Here is a 25,023-nt window from a genome sequence, read left to right as displayed (position 1 = left end):
AGTTTAGACGCAGCTGCATTTCAAGGACATCTGTGGAATATCAAACGAAGCATTGAAGGCGTGGTATCAAATGAAACCGCCGCCGTTCACATATTTATGCATTCTATATTGTGAGCCTATAGGTGCCTCGCTCGCTGGAGGATGTTTGCATATATTGAATCAAAGGTGATTGATGGACGGGCGTTCGTAAGTCTTGAGTCATGCTTGGTTCAGTGTGTGGAGGAAAAAAGCGATGCTATCACTCAAAAATGTGGGACGCCATTGTGTTGTGATGAAAAATGACAATACTCCAAGGACATGTGGGGTGACTCTGTGTGGGAGGAGGAACGTAGAGGAGCTCCGGCGATCAGCCGGAAGCCGCAACACACCGCCGCTAAAGGAAACATCAGCGCGGGAGAACAACCCGGACACAAAGTCATAAAACCTCCAACTGTTGACGAAGCAAATGTCAAACGTGTTGGTCTTTTAGGCAACCTCCACTTCCATGGCGACGTGTTCGGGAGGGCAGCGAGGCATTTGCACGCTTCACTGTTTTTGCAGCGTCTCAAGTTGAGATGAGCTCAAAGAAGCTCCTCGCCGGTGACAGGAGAAAAGACTTCCGGTCTACAGACGGATCGTGGAATTCAAATTATTAATGATACTCGGTGGCGAGGTTAAAACATATTGATCGGGCCGGGCCTGGAGAGGCCTGAACCAGGCGAGAGATTCTTCTGCTGTTTGGGGTTTTAAGCTGTTTATCTGCCGGCCCCCAGGCCTGTCGGGGGATGTTAGAGGGACGCTGAGCTCTCACCCCTGCAGCCAACGCGGAACTTTGAAGTCTCTAAATGGCCTGTGTGTGCACACTGATTTAATGCTCAGCAGGGGGGGGTGTGTGTGTGTGTAGGGGGGGGGAGGGGGGGACGCGTCGGTCAGGACTTGTTAACATGGGAGAACCCAGGATGTCTCTTTGTTGCCGAGTGTAAGTCTGCTGTCCCCCGTCTGTAAATGTAGCCTCATTCTGTTCAGCCGTGTTTGTTACCGGGACCTCGTAAGAATTTAAACCGGCCGTGCAACCTTGACTCAACTGTCTTCCTTTTGCACTCATGAATCTGGGAATAGACAACAGTGGCTCTATGCATACTAATACAAATCAAAGTGGCTCCCCACGGCATCGCTCATTCAAAGCGCCGTGTGCGTTTATTGAATTAATCATTTGAAGGGGTCAAAATATGAGTTGTGTTCTGATTCCATGGGTAGGATATCGTACAATATTTAAAAGAGCAGTCTTTTTTCATCTCGTAATTGATGTTGAAAAAAAATTAATCAAACTTAACTGAGCTAATCAGAAAAACTGTTTGCCACTGTGTTTTCTTTAGACCATGCAAGTGGATTTGGTGTAATTAAATATGCCGGCAACAGTGTGACTCTACCCTCTCCCCTCGCTGTTAGGACACTGGAAACAATTCTAATGAGTTGCTTCTACATGCTGTCAAGTGGGGATAAATATTTTCATAAGGGAGAAGCCAATTTCCTAGAATTTAATGTGGGATTTTTGCTAAATGACTTATGTAAATGTGAAAAAAGCAGCTAACAAAAATACCTCTTAAAACTGCATATTGTTAAATATACTCAGCTGATCAAATGACTATCTGTAACCACAGACCGTCGCCGTGACGGACTGACGCTTTGAAGCCTCAAATGTGGCTTTTAGGCAGTCGCCATCTTGATCTTTGGCTGCCGGCATCTTCATTTTTTTCCAACCAGAAATGACGCAAGTGGGAAGACCGAAGTACCACTGAAGGCTGAATAAGACATCTTTAGGTGACCGTACATGTTACAATTAACTTTCATGAAATGAAATCACACTATGAAAGAGTGACGCTCCTCAGACAAAAACACAGACCGGACAACGCCACAGTAGCGACCTGTCACAAGGTAGCCCCGCCCCTAAATCATCCCCTGCTTTCTGGTGTGTTTGACTCTAAATGGAGCATAATGTACTAAATGAACATCATGCTGTATTGAAGAAGACTGTAAACTAGAGATTGAGACCATAAACTCATCTTTACAATGTTTACTGAGGGAATAAATCAAGAGAGAAGTAGAGTCATTTTAGACTAGACTTCTATACAACCAGAGGAGTCGCCCCCTGGTGGACACTAGATAGAATGCAGCTTTAAGGCTCTTCTGCATTAGTTTCACTTTTCGAAACCAGAGATTTGCGTAATGTGTAATGTAATTGTAATGTAATTGTGTACGTGTACACATGTGTATGTGACAGGAGAGTAAATGTTGGACTCAACACGACTCCATGCTCATGTTGTTCTGCTGGATCTATAGACAACTGTTTGCCAACACATTCCGTGTTTCAGTGCACGGATGAATGAACGGATCACTTTTTTGTAGATTTTGTACAATTTTTGGCATCCAATGCCCAGCTTTGCGTACGGCAGTATGCATTCAAATAAAATTAGAAATGCAGGTAAAAAGCAAAGCTAGTTAGCTTCACCTCTGCTGCAAACCAACCAGTTAAACCAATTTTTTAACCAAATAATAATTCATATTATTCTGCATTATCTCTTTATTTCCATATAATCACATTGAACCATCCAGCCACAATCTCATACAGACGCCGACTCTCCGCTACCCTCTGAATTCAAGTGTGATCCGTTGGCTCGAGGTCCAGCGACACTATGTACTCTCTCAGCACAGATGGGAGGATCAGAAGGGGAGAACGAGTAGGAGAAGAAGGGGAGGTTAATAATAAAAGTGTTCCGAATAGCTTCTCCGACTGTGGAGGAGTGGGGCTTGGAGAGGCTTCAGGGGCTTGGTCTGACTGCTAGCGCCCTGATGCCAGGAGTGTAGCGTGGCCCTGAGTTGCTTCCACCCCCCCACCGTCTCACAGCTGGACCCCCAGACACCCACCTTCCCCCCCCTCTGCCTCTGACCTCAGGGACGGGTCCTCTTACCCTCCCCCTCTTTCTTGAACTGAATACATTTCCCGTTTCCTTCATCTCCCTCCTCTTAGTCCTCTTCTATCTCCCCGAGCCAGCTCCTATCCCCTCAAGCGGCAAGGCCCACTTTTGATTTCCCTATAAATCCCGGTTATGGAGCGTGGAAGTGACTTGATCCCATTATTCTCGTAGCGTGAGAGCGACCGGAGGTGATTCTCAATGAAATTGTAACAGTCCGGGGTGTCCTCGGAGACGCCAAGAGACTAAAATTGTGACTCTCCTCTTTCTTTTAAATATTAATGATGAGCCATCTGTAAAGGAAATACTGCAGAGCAATTGACAAACAGCGATTAAACAGATATGTCAGTCACAGAATGACACGTGCTGTACGAAATGTTCGGATTTCTCTTTGGGAAATCACACCTTTCGCTGATAGTCTTGATGAAGCGCCATGTATTTCACTTGAGCCGGTTGCGATAGCTGGTATGAACGCGCTCATAATCTGCTGCCAGTGGGAGCGTTCGCGGGGAGATTTGTGTTGTTACGGGCCGACACGGGTTGGGAAATACTTTCAGGTTGTGCAACTCTGTAATGTACATTTATTGAGCCTGTTGCATTTAAATCAAAATGGAGATCAAATACGTTGTGTGTGCTGCAATAGACCGATAGCGTGGACGTCTTAAACTCCCTCTCCTCAGATTGAAGCCCCACATTTTTTAGAACAATGCATACTATTTTAGAAGCTGCTCATACAGTATATTTTGATTGGAAAAAAGAAAACTACAACTAATGGTGAGACGTATATGAACATTGTTTTACTCTGAAGTGTAGTGGAGTAGAAGTATAACGTAGCAAAACGTGAAAATACTCTGTAAAGTAGGCTGCAAAAACCTAGAAATACTTCAATGAAAGCACTTTTACTGAAGTACTTCATTCATCAAAAGTACACCAGTAAAAGCACTTTTCACCACTGGATTTCATGTGTGTGATTTAGACCCGTCGACAGACAGGATAACACTTCTGCTCTTCTGTCTTTGCCCCCCCCCCCCAGCCTATAGACTACGAGAGCAAGAGAGCCTACACCATGAAAGTGGAAGCCACCAACGTCCGCTCCGAGCCCAGCAGCGGCGGGCCCTTCAAGGACACGGCTACGGTAAAGATCGTGGTGGAGGACTCCGACGAACCTCCGGTCTTCTTCAAACCCGTGTACCTGCTGGAAGTGAACGAGAACGCCCCCGTCAACACCGTCATAGGGACGGTCACGGCCAGGGACCCGGACTCTACTGGGAGCCTCGTCAGGTAGGAGGGCGGATGCACCTCGACCGCTAACCGTTCGGTACCGACTGATACAGGGAGAGCGAGAAGAGCAAGAAAAAGGGATGAAGAGTATAGGTTAACAACGGGTCCTTTCAGACCATAATGAGTTGTTTTAGCAAAAGGGTTGACGCTGAGGCATGCAATTAAATCTCTTCATGCCCGCGACCTCTCGAGAAGATGGCGGTGTCTTCCGCAGCGAGGAAGCTACCCGATGATTGCTCTCATTTCCACAGATGCACTAAAATAATAAAACGAGAGAGAGGAAGGAGATTATGAGTTCAAGGCAGCACATCTTTTTGGCTCTCGCTGTACGACCGGTCCCGCTGTTTTCTCCTCTTGTTTGACTTATTCTTGGAAATATCACAAGGGCACCTTGAGGATAGGTTGAACAGGCAATTTCTCTCCCTCCATCTTGGCATTTCATTAATTCTCCAGCGACTTGCTGACCGCATTCCCGTGACAACACTCAACAGGTTGTGTGTAATTGCATGGCGAACAGGGAGCGGGCTGGGTTTCGTGGATTGGCTGAGGCCATAGAACATGGCTGGTTCATTCTACTTCTTCTTTTTCTTTTCCTCCTCCTCTTTTTGGTCGCATCCCTCATGTTTACTGATGAGATTGCTCGGAGGAATTGAGCCCTGAGGTTGCATGATGTCGCTCCCCTGGTAAAAAGAGAAATACATTTCATGCGTAATGACATATTTTGTCCTCTCTCCGTCCTTATTTGGTGTCACAGGGTTTCTGTGTTTGTTGACCAAGTCAGCGTTTGTTAGAGGGCGATACAGAGACCACTTCTGTAAGTTAATACATGTTAAAGTAAAGAGTAGGCTTCATTTAATAGCTGCTTATTGACTATTTGATTCATCAACTAAGTTCTATTCTATTTAGGTGACGTAACAATAGTGATGAAGGAAACATCTCGTATTGAATGTCTCAATAAGTACTCGTCTGATCTACATGCAGCCGGCTTCTTCAGATCTCTTGTTTTGTCCGAGCAGCAGCCCAAAGATATTCCGTTAAAGGCAACACATCCTCACAATGCAGAAGCTGGAACCGGAGAGTTATTCTAGTTTGTCATTGAAAAACGACTTAAAGAGGAACCAGACGATTAAGCCATCGACGAGCCAACTGATCGGTGCAGCTCCAAATGTAGCTTTTTGGTCTTTATTGAGGGGAATTAACACAGAAACCCAGAGACAAAACGTTGACATTTCTGTTTTTGTACACCACGGATACGTTGAATGTCGACGTTCCTCAACCAAACGTACATTTCATAAATGCGTTTCACATCAGCCTCCTATTAATCTTGCAGAAACTCACAATGCCACAGGGTCGATGATGTGAAACTACTAAAGTAAAACAAAAAGACGCTTTGTGTAACTGTAACAACACAATTAGCGTGAATAAATCACAACTACCCTGAGTACTGTCACCTAACAAGCGTGACAATGTTATGTATCAAGCGTAAACGTTTTGGTTTCACTTTTGGGGACATGAACAGCGGTCTCCTAGGTGAAAGTCCTGTGTTTATTGTACTCATCCCCCCCACCACCCCAATGTCCCCCATTAGTGGGCCGTGCTGCTCTTCATACTCTGAATTATACCTCATAATATTCAATAAAGGCTGCTCCACATGCTACGTCACTTGCTCTGCCTGAATGCCCCCAAAAACATCCGTATTAAACAAAAGGCAACGCAACGTCCACATTGAACGTGTCTGCGGTTCTCAGAAACACGGACCGGGCTGTTATTGTAAATTTGCAAATTTCTCAACATTTTTGTGGAACATTTGCGAAACCTGAAGTGTATAAAAGTCCTGTGTACCATTGTGTTTAATAATCTCACAATGTGCAGTATTAATAGCCGGTTACGTCTGCCGGCATTGTAGTTGTTCGCCTCCTTCAGTGCATCATTGTTGGAAAGAAAATGTCACTAAATTATGAATGAGTGTGCTCGCAGATGGCGGCACCCTGCTGACATGATCTCTTCACACATTTGTTGCTATGACACTGTCCAGATATCAACGTCCCGCCTTGGCAATCAGATGTAACACTTTAAATGTGATGCAGTGCAGACGAAGGACCAACTCATAGGCAGCTTATCTTTATGCACTAGGTCCATTTCTCTCTCTCTCTCTCTCTCTCTCTCTCTCTCTCTCTCATTTGTCCTGAGGTCATTCGCTTACACTCACAGTGTTCATTATGCTTTTAATCACCAATTTTACAATTCTGTGGAGAAGTCAGGACAATGGATTGTTGCTCAAGGGCTTTGTGTGACTGTCAGGGCTCCAAATAAGAATAGAGCCTTTTGATGAAGTGCTCAAGAGCTGTTCAGATCCTTTTAATACTTTCGTTCTCAAACTGCTCTCAAAGAGACAGAAGAAGAAGTTGTAAGTGGCCAGTAGAATGTTGCGGCAATCATGTGTGCCAACTGATCAGCGTGGTGAAATAAGGATTACACTCTCAAGCCAGACATGTTCTTGCCAGTTTGCATTTTGTCACAACACTTTGCTTTGCCTCAACACGTGACCCCCCCCCCCGCTAATCTTCAAGATGAGCGTGATCTATCACAGATGTCGAGTGTTTTCTTTGTGGCGGGTGAGATGAAGCAAACTATTGTTACGGAGGGCTTACTGTAATATGATGCATCGCCAAAGAGCGTTTGATTTCACGTGGCATTTGTACTCGCCTGTAACTCTGAGCTCTGGGCTGATGAAATGATTACAGTGTGGGAGATTTTAATCCTTCGAGATGTGCTGGCTAACAGAAGGCTGTGGCCTCAGTAATGCCTCTTACATGGTCAGAAGGATCTTCTCAATGATGCAAAGTCTGGACCAAAGCCTCACCAGACGATAAGCCAAACACAGGGCTGCAATCATCTCGATTATTATGATCGGTCGTGATTAATCGATTGATCATTTGGTCTTTAAAACGTCAGAAAACCGCAAAAGGTGTCGAATGTCTTGTTTTGTATAACCAAAAGTACTAAGATGTTAAGTCTGCAGTGAAGAGAAAATCAGTAAGTCACCACACTGGAGAAGCTTTTTGATTCTCATATGATTAAACAGTTTTCTAAATGTTCCTGCTGAGCGACTCATCGATTTATAGTCTTTCTTTAATCTTTTATTAGGTGAAGTAATAAATAACGGTCAAGGAAAAAAGACCTTCTTCTGCTGTGAAGTATTTATCTAATAAGTATAGAACTGTAACCCTTTTATAGACGACTTAAAGATTTATCCAAAACACTGATGAGAAGGAACGTATTCTTGAAAACGTTAGTGAACGTGTCGGTCAACATATGCAGCTTGTAAATATACTCACCGTCTCCCTCCCGTCTCTTCTCCTCTCCCTCTCTGTGTCTTATACTCTTTCTGTTTCAAAGATCGGAAAAGAGACAGAGCTCCCAAAAACAAAGAAGCATCTGTAGTCAGTGAAGGTGGATCCGTAGTGGAGGAGTGGCAGCAGTGATAGCAGCGTCTGTGTGTGGACTTTCTCCTGACCACCATCCGAACGAGCTCTCCAGTCGACCCCCCTCTGATTAGAATCGCTCTCCGTCTCGATCCCCCCCCCCTCCCCTCCAGCTGGACCAGACTGAACCAGTCTGAGTCGAAAGCACTCGGGGCGAGTGCTCTGGTGTGCTGCCATGTCCTCTGCACTCAGGAGACAAACAGCCCCTCAGCTGTACTTAATGCATCCAACCAACAACATTTCAGGTGCACTCCATGAAATGCTCCCTCAGTATTGCCTCTCTCTGGAGCCTGTGCTCTGTCGTTTTCTACCTGACTGATCACAAATAAAAAGCAGTGTGACATCTGGCAGTCACCATGGCTGTCTGACACAAACCGCTATTTCATGGAGTGGAATACGGAGAGTGTGTTTTAGTTCAAAATATTGATACTGTGACAAGCAGTGCCACGATCTGAGCTCCTTTTCACCCTGCTTTTCTTCTTTCGTCTTTTATTGTTGAGGGAAATTGAAAAGGAATTCTTTAAAGTTTGCTTCTTACTGCAGGCTCCCTTATGTTGTCTTAGCACAGCTGTCAGCTAACACACCGCTTATGGTAATACACACTGTCACGTAAAGGAGGTGGTTCTGAAATGAGTGGAGGTGAATGTCAAGAAGGCCTCTTCTGCAGGACTTCTGTTGTTTTGTTATTTATGACTCTCAAGGAAAATCTCCTTCCTCGTAAAAAGGCTAACCTTAACAAAATGCAATGTTAAAAGGCGACTGGTCAGCATTCAGGGGACTGCAGGAATTAGCTGTAGGTCTGCGGTCGTCCCAGTGGGGTCCCTGACCTAATAACAAGCAGCAATGTCACAGAGGTTTTTATTCTCTGCAGACAAAAACAACTAAAAGGTCTGTTCTGCATCTTCTCACCTCTTCTCCCTTCAGCTAGGCACTCAGTCACTCACACACACACACACACACACACACACACACACACACACGTTCACACGGACATGGAGATAAAACACAGCACCCACTGCGCGCACACACACACACACACACACGTTCACACGGACATGGAGATAAAACACAGCACCCACTGCGCGCACACACACACACACACACACACACACACGTTCACACGGACATGGAGATAAAACACAGCACCCACTGCGCACACACACACACACACACACACACACACGTTCACACGGACATGGAGATAAAACACAGCACCCACTGCGCGCACACACACACACACACACACACACAGGTGTGAATAAGCACAAAGACACACTTGAGTGGAAACCTTTGCCTGGCTGCTTAACCTTTAGGCCTCTACTTTGGTGACGTCGTATTCCTTGTGTGCTAACTAGAGTCCGGCCGTTGTACATCAGTACGAGAGTACAACAGTACTGCAGTGCGGCAATGGAAACAAATATTTTTGGGTTCAGCTTTTGTTAACTGTAATATGCTACAACACTCAGATTGCAGTGCTTTAAAAAAAAAGATCTACTTTGTAACAAATAAAGTTTTTAATCCACGAGCGATAAAACACAACATGAATTAATGAACCGTGAATGAACTCCTGTACTGTGTTTTCATGAGGAGTGATAACCGTCATGATAGTTATTCCCTCAGACTCCCTCCACAGCGACATAAGACATCATACCATAGACATAGCTCCTCATGAATAATAAACCTTTAAATCATTAAAATAAAGTCTTTACATTCACAGTACATCTGTAATTGTGGTTCACACAAGCAATCTGCACATGTGACTAATGTTCAGTGACCAATACGTGTTTCTTACTGACATGAATCTTATTCCCCCATTCTCCCCCAAATCCTATCATAATTCTAACATTCCATTGCAGATGAGAGAATATTTCATAACAGTAAAGGTTTGCGTTGCTCGTATGTGTTACTGTTTGTTGCAGCAACATGCAGTCGATGAGAGCGTTCACCCTTACTGCTCAGAGTCTGGCACATCCGTGCTAGAGAAGCTCCTCCGCGTTTAGGGAAGAAGGAGACAAATCACCGGATAGTTAGCGTGAGCAATGATAGCCATCGGGGCTAAAGAGACGAGAGATCGCCACCCACGGAAACTCAAACAGAGAGGATGTCCCGGCCGCACCGCTTGATTGACGGGTGATCTGTGAGAGACGCAGCGCTGCGACGCGCCGAAGGACCGCAAGACGAGTGGAAAAAAATGAATAATGATCTCACAGATTACAGCTCATGATTATGCACAGAACGTCCTCTGTCCCACCGATGCATTCTGATTAGCGCATTATTGAGGTGGAATGTATCCCAACGTCCGTTGCGTCAGTTGTGAGGACGCTTCACTGCTTTCTAATATTTGGCACAGACAGCCTAGACGTGGACTGAGGTGAGCCCGGTGGCGTTTTAAAGGCCTGTGGAGAGCGAGGCAAAGCTGGAACCAGACGCGCACACACACGCACACACACACACACACACACACACACACACACACACACACAGGGGACGCGCGAGCACACATTTGCACACATCACACTCAGGAAAACCACGCACGTATAACGCTGGATATCATTTTTTTTTTTTCTTTTTTTTATTTGCTTTTAATTCTTTTCACATCACGTTGTCAGATTGAGTGACAGGTGGCAGAACATTTCAGGGTCTGTCTCCCCGCTTCCACGTGAGGCTGTCAGAGTTTGACTGGGATCCACTCAGGCTGCAGGAGAGAGGCTGCTCCCAGGTGGTTTGCTGCTGTCTGCCTGTCTTGAAAGTGCTGTGCGTCTGCAGGGCAAAGAGAGAGAGAAAGAGAGAGAATGGTGGTGGGGGGGGAGGTGTGGGTCCTCATGGACCTCTCCCAGCCCGGCGTCTAGAGGATTTTACACCATTTCATCTCAAAAATGGAAATGTCACGGCTCGGTACATCTCCCCAACAATTGGAATCTGGGCCAGTGGTTTATTTATTTCATTTCCTATCGTTCTTGTATAAGCAGCACTCTCCTTCCTTTAAAATTGTTGTTATTGTGACTTTGTCTTTCTCTGGCGCGCTCCTCTCTTTTTCTCTCTCCATCCCTCTGGATCTGGATCCCTCCCCCTCTCCTCTCTCCTAGTCTCCCACAGAGACACCGTAGGGTTCCTGCCGACAGGTCCGCACCGATAGGCTTGAGCAGTTCCACTGCGAGACGGTGCAGGACCCAGGGTTAGAAAGGAAGGCAGAGCAGGGTGAGCGGTGTGGGGAAGGGGACTGCAAGGGCTCGGATTAGAAAGAGACCCAGCTGGATGGAAAAGAAAAAGAGGGAAAAACTTTCTGACTGTCGGTGAGTAAGAAAGGGAAGAGATTGTGAGGGGAAGATGTCAGAGAGAGAGAGGGAACAGAAGGAGTTTGTCCCGGAGGTGTGGGAACACTCGCGGTACGCGGCGTAATGAGCTCACTTCGGCCCAGTGTTTTAGGTGAGTGGGATGTTTATGACAGTCACGCATCACGGCAAGTTAAACGCGTGAAAGCAAAGATGACCCGTAATGACAGAATTCTTTTTTTAGTCGCTCTTGTGTGGGCTCGTCCCAAGAATTGGCACTGCGCCTGCTGCAACATGAAAGAGCAATTTCACAGCTTCGGAATATTCTCTTTTATGTGCATTCCAATTTCAAACCCGCTGCTGGAGTTTTTTTTTTTTTTTTTTTTTTAATGTCTTGCCGCTGTATACTTAACACTGTACAAGTTTCAAGCAGTCAGTGTGTCTCATGCGGGGGTCATGCAGGAAAACAGGAGAGAAGAAACGCTTCACAAACGCGTCCTTTGCTGCCACGCTCGATTCATTTTAAACACGCGGCGCTTTATTGACAAGGACCCAAACGTCGCTAGAGGTTTGACAAAAGCAAAACAAAATCATTTCGCCTATAAGGCCAGACAAGGTCACACATAACAGGCCGGTCATTGGTTCATCTCCATCGCATCCATTATCCCCTCCCACCCTCTGTTGTTCCAGCTCCTGTGTGACACACTGCTGTCCTCACTCATTAATGCGAAGCCTTTGGGGGCCATTGAGTGTTGACAGATCCCAAACGGGGTTAACAACACCCCATCCCTTACCCTGACACGACACGTACTAATGGTCTTTTTTTTTTTCCCTGCAAGAGCTGTGATCTCCTCGGACCTTATGAGGCTTTAATGCCCCCCTGCTGCTTGTGTGAAAGCTGTAATTATTCCTTAGATGATTATTGATTTCCTACAGCTGTGCATTAATCTACAGGTATCTCCTTCATGGCTAAGTGAGAGCGCCAGACAAAAAAAAAAAGGCTGCATCGGTGGGTTGGGTTCTGACGGTAGATTGTCTCCGCAGGTACTTCATCGATCGGCACACGGACCTGGAGAGGCAGTTCAACATCAACGTGGACGACGGGAAGATCACGCTGGCCAAACCGCTGGACCGGGAGACGGACATGTGGCACAACATCACGGTGACCGCCACCGAAGTCAGTAAGTGACCTCTCCTGACCCCGCACTCTCCCCCACCGTGAGCGCGGCTCCCCGTGAATCCTAATGTCCCGGTTTTGAAAATCACCATACTATTAGACATTCATTGGCATGCAGGGAAGTGCTGCCAGTCACGTACAGCGTCTCCTTCTTCTGAGCGACTTTGCGGGTTGCCTCAGTCAAAAGAGTCACTGACCTGCTACACACAATCCTTTGTAAAGCGCCGCTGCTAATCGCTCCCTGAGTGTGGCACAAACAATTAGCATTTGAATCCACGGAGGCATTGAATACGTTAATTTGCTGAGTTTTGATTGAATTAAACAGCTCAGTAGTCAATTTGTGGAAGTGCGAGAACATTAAGACGTATCAAATAAACAGTTTTAAAGACATGCTCCAGAGTGGATTGCTCCAAACGCCAGCATCCATTACAGATTAAAGAACATCTGCGAACCGCAAAACTCACTGACTACGTCGAAAATCTTGCCGGCAGAGCTGCGAACAGCTCAAACCATATGTACGGCTCTATTTGCATACAGATTGTTTCAGGGGGGCTGTATGTTGTGATAAAGCCTAATGTACCCCTTAAAGCAATTGGAATAGAAATATACACAGCTTGTAACTTGTACCCCCCCCCCCCCCCCCCCCATCCTCTTCCTCTCTCCATCCCGCTCTCCTTCTCATCTTCCATCCGTCCCTTTCTTCCCTTAATCAAAGGAAACACACATTAATTGTCGGAGCAAATGAAAGCCCAAACGCCGTCATAATGTTTTGGCCGTGCAGCACAGACGCATCCCTCCGTCGCAGCAGAGGAGCTGAATGTGTCTCATTTGATAAGCCGGTTGCCTTGTCATTTCTCGCAGCCGTACATTTAAAGCGTGTTCGTGCCTCCTGGCAAAGTAACTGTGGCTCCAGATAGTGGCATCTCGGAGAACACCTAATAGGAATTTGGCAAAATAAATAAGGCGGTTTTGCTCCTCTTCACGGATGGAGGTGGGGGGGGGTGGGGGAGGGGGTGGAGGAGGTGTCTGCTCTGGCGTGAAGAGGAATAGATGTGTTCCCACTTCTACCCTGATGCCATTTGCCACCCAAACGGAGGCGCGTTCTGCCGCCTCGCACCAGTTGACATCTGACTAATCAGACTCTATTCCCTGTCTGCTGCTGGAGGGGGGGGGGGGGGGGGGGTGTTCAGTCTACCTCTCTCCCTCTGCCCTAATCCATCTATCACTGTCTATCACACTGTCAATGTCCTCTCCTCACTGCTTACCTCTTCTTCAACTCATCTCCCAGCCCGTCTGGTGGCCTTGGTTTTCTTAAGGCGTTCTGCCCTCTGCTGTGTTTGTCGGTTTCATTCCAGATAAATACGAATAAAGGATAAAAGTACCAGTTAAAGTGATACATATATATATATATATATATTTAAAGTTTTAAAGAAGAAAGAGACCACAAATCCTTTTACAGATGAAAAGTTGAATTCATAGGCAATAAGCAGCCTAGTTCAGTTCATTACACTCAGGATTTTTGCAGAAACATACAATGTCTGCATTTTAGTTTTTTAGCAGACCTCAGATGTTCGCTTCCTTACTGACATTAATGAGGACTTTTACTGACTGTAAGGTTCTCTTTACATCGCTGTTACACTACCTTTTAGCACAGATAGTTCTTTAATAAACATGATGATGTCTTTCAAGCAATTGGCCCAAGAGTTTTGGGAAATGAAAGCAAATTCAGTTCTGCATTATCTTGTAACTGCAGCGGCGGCTCCTCTTTAAAGCCAGTTTTAAACCAAACATTTGAACAGTTGCTATGCTTGAAAAAAAGGCCCCTTTGATTAAATGACCAAAACTCTCAGTCTTCACTTTGCTATTTGCAATTCATTCGTCTTATAAGGTATCGGACCAAGCCTCATGAAGCCAAACAATTACATGGATGAAAAGAATAGAAAACAAAAGCACACCGTTGTCATTGACACTGGGGCCACATTAATACATAATTGCCTTAAAAGTTGGCATTTGCACTGCTGATTAATAAACACAACCGTTGACGGGGACACTCGAAAGCCACTGTCAATTACCAGTGATGAATAATTCCAATCAAAATCTAATCTAATTAAACAGCCTTTCATTGTCTTTTTAGACTTCAGTTACCAACGACTTATTAATATGCATGTTTTAACTCTCATGTTTTAAACATCACAGTGTACAGGGGATTTTCAAAAGCACTTTGAATGGGATTTCTTTCTCCTCTGTTGCCTAGAATCCCGTTTTGCATCGCTGATGCCGGCTGAAATGTAGATTGATGTGGCTTATCGTCTGTCCTCCCGTCAGCTCAGGAAATGAAGGGTGAAATAAAGATTGAAAATAAAGGAAATTAAAACTAGGTCACAGAATGTACCTGGGATATTCATGTGTAACCTTGTTATTTTTTTGTAGTTTATATTTTGCTTATTCTCCTTTTTTTGTGTATCTCCTCTATCTGTCTATCTAGGGAACCACAGTCAGATATCGAGAGCAATCGTAGCCATCAGAGTGATGGACATTAATGACAATGCCCCTGAATTTGCCACCGAATACGAGGCCTTCCTGTGTGAAAATGGAAAACCTGGACAGGTAAGGAAAGACTATTTCATTTATCAAAGCTGTGATCTATCTTTCTCTCTCTCCGCTCCTTTCTTCTCGTCTCTCACTCCTCCCCTGTAATGATTGGCCACAGTGAATTATGGCTTATTTATTTCACTGGGACAGCACAGAGGTGGGAGTGCAGTCCTTCTCTACGCAACAGCCCTCCCTTGACACCGTGTGTCCGTGGAGCAAAGGGGGGGGGGGGGGGGTGAGAGCGGGTCGGGATTGATCAGAGTGGATCATAATTCAAGACCGTCTTTCATGTCCTCCTCCAGATGGCTCAATGCCTCCCCCAGTCAAAATTTCTGGACAAGTATTTAGCATTCTCTTTCTCATCAATCGTCCTCATTCAGGGGACCTGTGTACGTACAACAGGGAGCTCTATTGAAAAGGAACCAAAAAAAAAAAAAAAAAGGGGGAAGCTGTCCTGCAGGGCCAGAATTCTAATTTCCAATCAATCATAAAGACGTACTGCACGATAAGACCTATGATGACAGATTAACAGATAGAGCCAGGAGCCTGAAAGTGTGCCAGACTAGACAGGACCTCATTGATAATAATCTCAAACTCCAGGAATGAATAGGGCATATATTTCATCAGACGTGATCCAGCTAGTATTAGACTGAGGCAATCTGCGGCGGGGAAAAAAACCGGAGTAATGAATAGGCTGCCTCCTGTAATGACTTTGAGCCCTCCTCTGTGCGTCTCCTCGTCTCTCAACGCAGGTGATCCAGACTGTCAGCGCGGTGGACAAAGACGACCCGATCCAGGGCCACTACTTTGACTATCGTCTGGTCCCGGAGATGCTCAACAACCCCAATTTCACCATCAAGAACAACCAAGGTGAGCAACAAAAGGGATGGCAGAGAAGCAACTCCTCTTCTTCTTCTTCTTCTTCTTCTTTCTTTTTTTTGGCAGAATGACTGAGGTTTCTGTAAATTTCTCCAATGGCTTTCCGGACTAATCTCCAACCCCGCGACGTGTTAGCCGTGCTCGAGATGAAATCTGGTGGATCAGTGTAGCTCACAATTAGCAGATGTGAAATTGTGTGGACACCAGCTTCTTTTTTACTCCCCAGTGCGTTTTGAGGGAAACTAAATGAATGGGATCCAAATGGCTTTTCCCTGGTAGTCTTGTAGCTCAATGTAGGGTGACGTCCTAGGAGCTGCGTTGCAGCGCGGCAGATGGTGCCGAATTTATTTGCTAAATACTCAAATTGGTTTATTTGCCCGTTTTGTCTTCGTTCCCCTTCTCCTGCCTCTCCTCCATAACCAGCTCCGAACAGGCTGTGTTCATGATGACATTGTGTAATGTTTTCAGCTTGGGGCAAATAGTCTTCATATGGCACTAGCCTTCTGTTTTCGATGCTGAGGCTGCAGGCTAACTTACTGCAAGAGTCCATAAAAAGCGGGTCATCAAATGGACGAGCCCGTCCTTTGACAAACACACAAAAACCTTCTACTGCTGAAATAGGTACGTTAGCAGGCAGGAAGTGTAATAATCACAGGCGGTGACACATTTAGCAGTAACCAAAGGAAAATGAATTAGATTTTTTTTTTTCTGTCACACAAAAATGGAAAGTCAAAAGTGAAGGGCTGTTTAACAGGCACAGGCTCGCTGCAAAGTACTCAGTATTAACAGCGGATCAACCTCAAAGTGTATTAAACTTGCAGGTTCCTGAACCTTGCCCTTTTGTTAAGAAGAGATTTAATAGTTTCTTAAGATGATAAAACAGATAAAAAACCCCGCTAGAAAATGTTTCACCCCCAACAGCAAAAAAAAAAGCAGCGTTCTTTCTCATTCTCCTGAAACCACAGTAAACATCAGCTCTCTATATAATACATACAGCACAGACCACTTGTCAATGGTGTTGCCAATCCCGAACGGGGAAAAGAATCTCCTTTGGGCCGTATCCCCGAGCTCTTCAGTGACTATTTCTATCTGAACCGGCAGCTGTGGGAGACACTCGAGTGCAAAGGGCCCGGCTCCCGTGAGCCTCGGTGGCTTCGCCCTTTGTTTGCGATGATGGGTCTAATAGTGTGGATCGCACAGCGGAGAGGTTTGCGGGCTGCCCACACCGAGGAAGACGGCCGAGGTTCTGGCCGGCTGTGCGCAAGATATCGAGCACTCTGACAACTCGGCGTTGGGCAGGCGGGGCTGCAACAGAGCAGAGCGGGCCGGACCCAGTAATTGAGACAACATACATTCACCACGCTGCCAAGAAGGAAATTCTGCTGATGGGAACTCTTCTTCAAGGCTCTTTTGAGAACTTTACACATTCTTCTTTTTTTCCCGAAGCAACACAATGCAGATGTGGCCACAACTTGTGACCAGAACCTTGCGGTGGCTAATGTTGGCAAACTTTATTAGTTCATATTTCTACAAAAATGTACATTACTGAGTCGGTTCAGTGACTTCATCACTCCTCTCCACTGAGGCTAACGTTTTAAGCTTTTAGCATTAAGTTACAGTGGGACAAGGCAGCACTTGATTGACAGCGACACTAATAGCCAGTCAACAGTCGGGACAAAACACAAAAAGCCCAAAACCAGCTGTAGCTTTGTGTACCTAATGTCCCCTTCCCCTCCTTCAATCATGGAGACGTGTCTCGTGAAGGAGCTACCAGACAAACAGCCACCTCGGGAAAAGTGCTGACTAATGATTGCTGACTGTACATGCTAATCAGCTAGCACGCTAAAAGCTACACCGACCAGCGTACAAAATGTCGGCATCCGTCTGTTCAGATGTTAGTTCTTGTCGTCGAAAACTAAGACAACAACGCTCTTAGCATGCGTGCTACATATTCAAGTGCAGGTGTGGCTGTATTGTGTCAAAGCCTCTGCTGTGACAGGCGGAGGCTAAAGGAGCATTCGTGGTGTAGCATAGGATCACTTCTGACTGCCCTGAATGCTATCGTATTAGCGTACGCTATTTAGCAGGTTGAATGTATTATGAATAAGTAATCAGCGACCAATTATTTCATGTCGGTGTTAAGCACACATGCTAATTTAAATATGTACAATAACACTGCACATTCTGCACAACAGTCCATTCAAATACAGTGTGACTCAATCAGACCCACTTAGTGTGGTAAGAGTAGGACACCCGTTATTGCTTCGTACAGAAACAGTCCCACTGATTTGGCATTGGTGGACGTGTTTGTCGCTGCTATACTCTTATTAAGAGACTTCAGATGAGCAGAAAGTTCTTCAGACTGTTGGTGTCACTTCTGCTGTCACTGCTGTCATTTGGAAACCTCCCACATATTAAGTTATTTATAGCGAAAAATGTATCCCAACAAGCTTTTGCTTTTGTTATGGTGATGATTAATATTTTAAATGTACACGGCTTTTCATCTGAATCCGTCAGTCGCTGGATGAAACGCTTTCAATGCGGCCTAATGCGTAAAGAGCAATACAAAAGAGAGGCGATCGGTACAGCTGCTGTTCTCTTTGAGGAGCACACTTTATTTCTTAGATTTATTTATTTATTTATTTCTAGATAAATTGGAGGGCAGGAAATGTTTGAATCTATTTTTAACATCAATAGTCACCAAGAAAATGAAAATGACCTCGTGTACAAGGACAAGCCCTAATGGTTCATTACAGTATAGTAGATACTTGCGTACTCGCTGTGCACTGCTGAGTGATCCAAATGAAACGGGACATGTTGGTGCTCACAAAGCAGAGCGTACCACTTTGTGGCAGCAATCGTAAGAAAATAAATCTGAGCATATGCTCTCATGAATTACAGATTGCGCAAAGCAAATACTTCCATCATGAAGCATCCCGTCCTTTGATTAAGTTTGCTCTGTCAACGCGGCCCGTCTCTCCATATCACCGCATCCATTTCTCCTCCTCCCTCCTCGGTGCGCCCTCGAGCAGAGGCAAGAGGTTAGACCATCGGGAGCCTTGTACGGTTTTCCACGAGATCAGCGGGAGTAGATTCGTATGCGGATGCGAGTGTTTGATAATGTGAGCAGGGTAAGGAGAGCCAGCTAATGAGCAGACAGCTTCACAGAAGTGTCATCAAAGAGCAGCTGGCACCTTTCTGGGTCGTCTCCCAAGTCAGCGTCGCCTGCCGCGGTCCCTTCATTTCTTCGGCTTTTCAAAGGGGGGGGGGGGGGGGGGGGGACTCGGGCTCGCCTTCTCTCAGAATTCCCAAATTGGACTGTCGACAAAAAAAAACGGGGGAAGGTGGCTGAAATCCATCTAAGGCACTGGAATGTGAGAATGCTAGAGAGGCTCGTGACGATTGATGTGAAGTTAGTTGACCCTCATGCACAATAAAGGTGGTTTTTTTTTGTAAATTCATCTCATATCTTTACCTCTCTCTCTCTCTCTCTCTCTCGCAGACAATTCAATCAGTGTTTTGGCCAAGCACGATACCTTCCGGCGACAGAAGCAGGAGATGTACTTCCTGCCAATCATTGTGACGGACAACGGGAACCCGCCGATGAGCAGCACCAACACCTTGACCATCCGAGTGTGCGGGTGCAGCAAGGACGGCATCGTGCAGTCCTGCAACGTGGAGGCCTACGTCTTACCCATCGGCCTCAGCATGGGAGCTCTCATAGCCATCCTGGCCTGCATTATACTGCTGTTAGGTGAGGTATTTCTTTTTCGCATTGCGGCGTTTTAACCGTGAGTTGGTTTCACAGATGCACACGAAGCCTTTCTTAATCTGACCTCGATGAATGACCTGCTTGTACAGAAACTCCTCTTGTCAAAAGCTTGACCTAGACTTCTTCTTCTCTCTTCCTTTTTTCTTTCCGTCCGTCTTTCTGACAGTAATAGTAGTACTTTTTGTGACCCTGAGGAGACACAAGAATGAGCCTCTGATTATAAAGGATGACGAGGACGTGAGGGAGAATATCATCCGCTACGATGACGAAGGAGGTGGCGAGGAGGACACGGAGGCCTTCGACATCGCCACGTTGCAGAATCCGGACGGCATCAACGGCTACCTGCCGCGCAAGGACATCAAGCCCGACTTGCAGTTCATGCCGCGGGCGGGCCAGCACTCCGGCCCGAACGGCGTGGACGTGGACGAATTCATCAATGTGCGGCTCCACGAGGCAGACAATGATCCCACCGCGCCGCCTTACGACTCCATCCAGATCTATGGATACGAGGGCCGGGGATCCATTGCCGGTTCCCTCAGCTCACTGGAGACGGCGTCGTCGGACTCGGACCAGAACTATGACTATCTCAGAGAGTGGGGCCCGCGCTTCAGGAGACTTGGGGAGCTCTACTCTGTGGGCGAGAGCGACCGCGAGACCTGACCTTTGGTTTGTTAGTGAAAAAAGACCTTTCCGATTTCTTTTCTGTCCACATACTTGTGTATTAAACGCTAGGGGGTTTGCTGGCTTTTAGAAACAGGTGTTTAAAAAAGTAAAAAAAAACAAAAAAACAGTTAAGAACAAGGGAGGCCACCTTTTTGTATTCTTGTTAGAGTGAGGTATAGCAGTCGTCATCCACTACGTCAAGCGCATTGTAATTGTTGAGCCAAACAATGTCTTTCTTAGGAGATCTATGATTCTTGTGGAGTGTATCTTAGATTCCGTTGTGGAGTGTCTAGCAGTATTTTGGGTGTTAGTCATTTGCTGTGACTGCCAGTAGCAGAACAAACGTGGGATTGCTGGCGGTCGCCCGGTGAAGGGAACTCACGGATGACGTCGGGTCCTCGGAGGCTTGAGCGGACTCTCCGTGCTCCGTGGACAGCGAGCCGGATCTCAGGAGCTGCAGAGGGACTCTTCTCGTTTCACGTCTCCCTACGCCGCCCAGCTGATCGGTGTTGTGAGACGAAATGACAATGAAAAAGCAATATATGGTCTACATTACAAATGATGAATGTATGTGTGATTTGAAAAAAAAAAAAAAAAAAGAAATGCAAAACGACAAACCAGTATTGGCTTTAAGGTGAATTTGTTAGCATTTGATATGTTCTCTGGTGGCCACATTTATAAACTATCTAAAGCCCAGAGAGGCTTGCTTTATACAACTCTTTGTATTTACACGCTACAGGTGTGGGTCGCAAGTGTTACTAGCCTATAAAAGACTGATGTGAAGACAAAAAAGAGAAATGTAGAAACTCTGAGGCCTTCTTTTTACAGAAGCAACATTAAATACAATTGTAATCTACTGTTTGTTTTTTTGACAAGAGATGTGTTGATTCTTCATTATCGTTGTATGAGTTATTTGTATTTATGTTCTAAAATCTTTTTTGTCATTATTTTTTTTTCCCTGTGCTGACAATTTGAAGTGAATGTGTTTTAGATGATTTCACATTCAGCTGTTTTTTTAAACCACTTGAACACTCTTTCACAGCAGCCAGAACCATATCATCTACTGCGGTTGATACCATAGACTAGATAAGCAAGCAGAATAGAGCTCTACCTAACTGCAACGATACGGACCATCTGATTAATTGGGACTGCAGGAATGGGACCTTTCTGACACGTGCTAATTCTGTGTAAAATATATCTCACACCATAACCTGAGGTACAGCCAGTGAGCGTCTGAGCACAATAGTCCAATTGATGCCCGAGTGTGTGACTCCCTCCAAACATTGAATCTCATTTAGGAAAAAACGCAGATCGCATTACCCCAGGAAAAATGAAAATGAATGAAGACACAAATCCAGACCATGTGCATATTGTGCTTACACTGTATGATATCAACACACACACACACACACACACACACAAAAAAAGACTTGTTCTGTACATAGAGTTACTGCTAACGTCATTAGCTTTCAATGAGGTGGTAGGTTTGTCTCTGCACGTTAGCTCTTGCACATAATGAGAATTTCAATGGCACTACAGCTGCGTGCATACTCAGTTTGTACTGATACAGTATTATGGCAGTTCTCGGTAGACTAAACAATATATATGGAATAGTCCTACATGCAGATCATATTTTGTACTGTGCTTTAATGCTTATAAATGTGTATGTTCAATTATTTACTCCCTGTACTGTAATCTAAGATACCCTGTATTGTTTCCTACTTTGTGAAATATATTTTTATAAATATTGCTGAATGGGTGTGGTTTTCTTAATGCAGTTGACAAGTTGCAGACAATCAAAAAAGATGCTATCGGTTGCATTATGGGAAATCTAGGATCCAGTGATTTGGGATCAAGCGCTTTGATTTTGACCATCCGTTGCTAATCTGTGTCTTGTCTCGTACAACACCGCCGTAGACGAGCCGAGGAACCCTTAAAGAGCCGCGAGTTTACTCTGCAATGAGTTCCCGGGTCTTTAGGACCTTCAGTCATCGGGGCTTTGCCCAGCCCAATCCTTGCATCATCAAGCTTCAAGTTATTACACTGAATTATCACGGGGCTCTACCAAAAGGGTCTGCTGAGGTGTGTAGACATGAAATCAAAATAAAGAAAATGAATCGGAGTCCTCATTCAACTTGTTCACACTTTTATGTTTTGTATTTTCAGCGGCAGGAGAAAAAAAAAAAAGAAGAGCCTTGAAGTTGACAAAGCAGCTTTCTGCTAGATTGTATGTTGCTAATTCTTAGTTCAATATCGGAAGATGACCCGCTCTGGCCTCATAACTTGTGCTTCCGTTGTGTGAAAATGACTCCTTTTGAATTCTGAAGTGCTGAGTTAAATCTGTGTCTGATAGTCTCCTCTCCTTCACCTCTCCGCTGTCTGTCACGCTCCTCATCGCAGCACAAGCAGCCGAGGTCTAACCGGCTCTCTCATTACATTACAGTCATTTAATGTAATGTAAGCGACCATTTCTCTTGTTTTCTTGTAATGTTGCTACACTGACGTGGGTCACACAGATGCTTTTTTATATTATAGACTGTTTCTATTTTGTTGTGCAGCATTGGAGATTCACTTTTCTAATATCCAATGCAGCGACACATGTACGTCATTCTGCATTCTATTGCTATGTACTACTTATTGCAGCGTCATTGGATTCTGTGCTCTCTCCATGTGAAAACGTTTTTCATCACGGCCTCATCCCTCTTGTTCTTTTCGAGGTCTCTCCCTCTTTCTCCGTTTGAGACCCACAGAGCTGGACTCAAGGAGCTCGCTGCGTACTCCTCTTCCTGTACGACCTGAGCCTTTAGATGGAGCCGTGGATCTCTCCCGTCGTGACTCATCTGCTGCTGGAGCAGCGGGAGATAACTCCTCCTCCACCTCCTCCAGCCTCGCCTGCGCCCCCGTCACCTTCATCCTCTTTCCTTTTTTTAAAAAAAGTTTCATCCATTGCCTTCAAGTATTGCTTTAGTCAATTAGCGAGCAAGCTCCAACCAGATACCAACAATGACAAGCTCTCTCTCTCTCTCTCTCTCTCTCTCTCTCTCTCTCTCTGTCTCTCTCTCTCTCTCTCTCTCTCTCTCTCTCTCTCTCTCTCTCTCTCTCTCTGGAGGATTCTGATCATTCATTTCGGTCTGTGCTCTGTGAGTTGCATTAATAAACAATGCAGTTTTGTGATTTATCAATACATGTTCATCATGTTTTGTGTTTATTATAATATAGTGAATTTTGAGAATTTTTCAGGGAGGTCACAAAAGCTCATTCATTTAGAACTTCACAATTCCAGGGCTGTTCTGAACATGGTGACACGTTATAATAACTACACACTATGAAGCATTAGTTAAGTACGAGTAAACACTTAATTCATCATTTATAAAGCATTGTTCCTACATTAACACTCATTAGAATACAGTTCATGACAATAGTTATAAATGTTTTATTCTTAATTAATAAGCTCGTCTATTATGTGTTTCATGATTGTGTTTTCATACTTTATAAATGATGGATTCCCCATTTGTAAAGTAAGTATTATATATATTACAAACCAATTATTAAGGAGTTGTAGATGATTAATGATGTCCTTTATAAAGTGTTAGTAAATGATTAAGAACTTGTTTAGATGTACATTATTCATGCATTTATATATATAATGATTTAGATATGCACTAATGGTTAGGGACTATGTTAATATATGCTTTATAAACGCGTATTAATAGTGCAGTTCATGACTGGTTCAGGTAGTTACTAGTCATTTATTAAGTATTTTGTGTGACCTCATGTAAAGTGAGGACTATCTATGTCTTACAAAGCATTTCTAAATGACATTGAAAGACCATCAGTGCCTCAAAACCCACAAAAGTCTGTTATCTTCTCAACAGAAAAGACAAAAAGACAAAACACACAAAGTGATCAAGAACACATCAATATTTATTACAAGATGCAAACAATGTACCGTTAAATACAAACCTCTCAGCCATTCATTCATGTAAAAAAACAAAGACATATAACTGTTACTAATGCTTTATAAATGGATGAATTAAGTGTTTACTCGTAGTTAACTAATGCTTCATAGTGTGTAGTTATTATAAAGTGTTACCGTCTATTCCTTCTGATTAAAGTCAGTGTTTTTGATCACGGTTGCAGATAAAGATCAGGCTACACTAACACCATGAGTCTGATACTGTTCGTTGAATGAGAGACTGAATAAACCTCTTCATCCTGTCACCTTACTTTACGCCCACATTATGCAGCGCTGGTCACTTTGTGTCGCTTTGTAATTGCGTTGGATTATTTTTTGGGGGCATTTTGGTCTGTGGTTGTTTTGTCACATTAAGTCTCTACTCGGTTCCTACATGTCTCCTTAAGTGACATTTTTGCATTCCATGTGAAGACCAGGGGCGCCCCTCACACCCTGTGTTCAGTAATCCATCCATGGCCAAAACATCAGGAAAGCTGTGCTGAATCTCTATAACATAACATATTCCTAGCAGGGTTCTGCGTCATCAAACAAACAGAACAATAGAACAGGTACCGCTATATGTCCTGTGCTCCTTGACTGCTATAAACAGACTTTTTCCCTGTTTACTGCCGCTGTGCAAAGCAAAACTTCACTCTCAACCCACTTGACTCAACATTCTATTAGTACAGCTTGAGACTGAACCTGCACCCCGAAAACAGCAGCAAGATAGGAAAACACACAAACAGGGAAGTGGAATCCTTATCGTTTCCTCAGCACCTTTTCCTAGCCTCTAAAATGTCTCTGATGTTGACGGCAAGTCTTCATCCCGAAACGTTGACGCGTGTGCTTTATCACTTTGACATTATGCAGTTGTGACAATTAAACTTTTTTTCGGAGGATACAGCCAACAGTGCTGTTGGAATAGCATGCATGGACTGAACACAGAGTCACAGAGTGACCCCTGACAGGAACACAGAGTCACAGAGTGACCCCTGA

At 44.8% G+C, this 25,023-nt stretch overlaps 1 protein-coding gene across 2 annotated transcripts in view; it reads left to right on the top strand.

The window, feature by feature from the left end:
* cdh8 (cadherin 8) overlaps positions 1-21,794 on the top strand; it is a 91,384-nt gene extending 69,590 nt beyond the window's left edge. The window contains exons 7-12 of one of the 2 annotated variants that reach the window (XM_068710700.1): positions 3,985-4,232; positions 12,034-12,170; positions 14,652-14,773; positions 15,511-15,628; positions 19,140-19,391; positions 19,582-21,794. In XM_068710700.1, the coding sequence (XP_068566801.1) occupies positions 3,985-4,232; positions 12,034-12,170; positions 14,652-14,773; positions 15,511-15,628; positions 19,140-19,391; positions 19,582-20,069 (1,365 nt within the window). In that variant the 3' untranslated portion in view covers positions 20,070-21,794. Of the gene's footprint in view, positions 1-3,984; positions 4,233-12,033; positions 12,171-14,651; positions 14,774-15,510; positions 15,629-19,139; positions 19,392-19,575 lie in introns of both variants that reach the window. The other variant, XM_068710699.1, reaches the window with a different exon arrangement.
* The last annotated feature ends 3,229 nt before the right edge of the window (positions 21,795-25,023 follow it).

This window comes from Cebidichthys violaceus, unplaced genomic scaffold (assembly GCF_023349555.1).
Source record: "Cebidichthys violaceus isolate CVI_PGR_0920_01 unplaced genomic scaffold, fCebVio1.0.p SCAF_16, whole genome shotgun sequence".
Lineage (NCBI taxonomy): Eukaryota > Metazoa > Chordata > Actinopteri > Perciformes > Stichaeidae > Cebidichthys > Cebidichthys violaceus.
The sequence above is the reverse complement of the archived record's forward strand: the minus strand, read 5'-3'. Positions and strand labels throughout refer to the sequence as shown.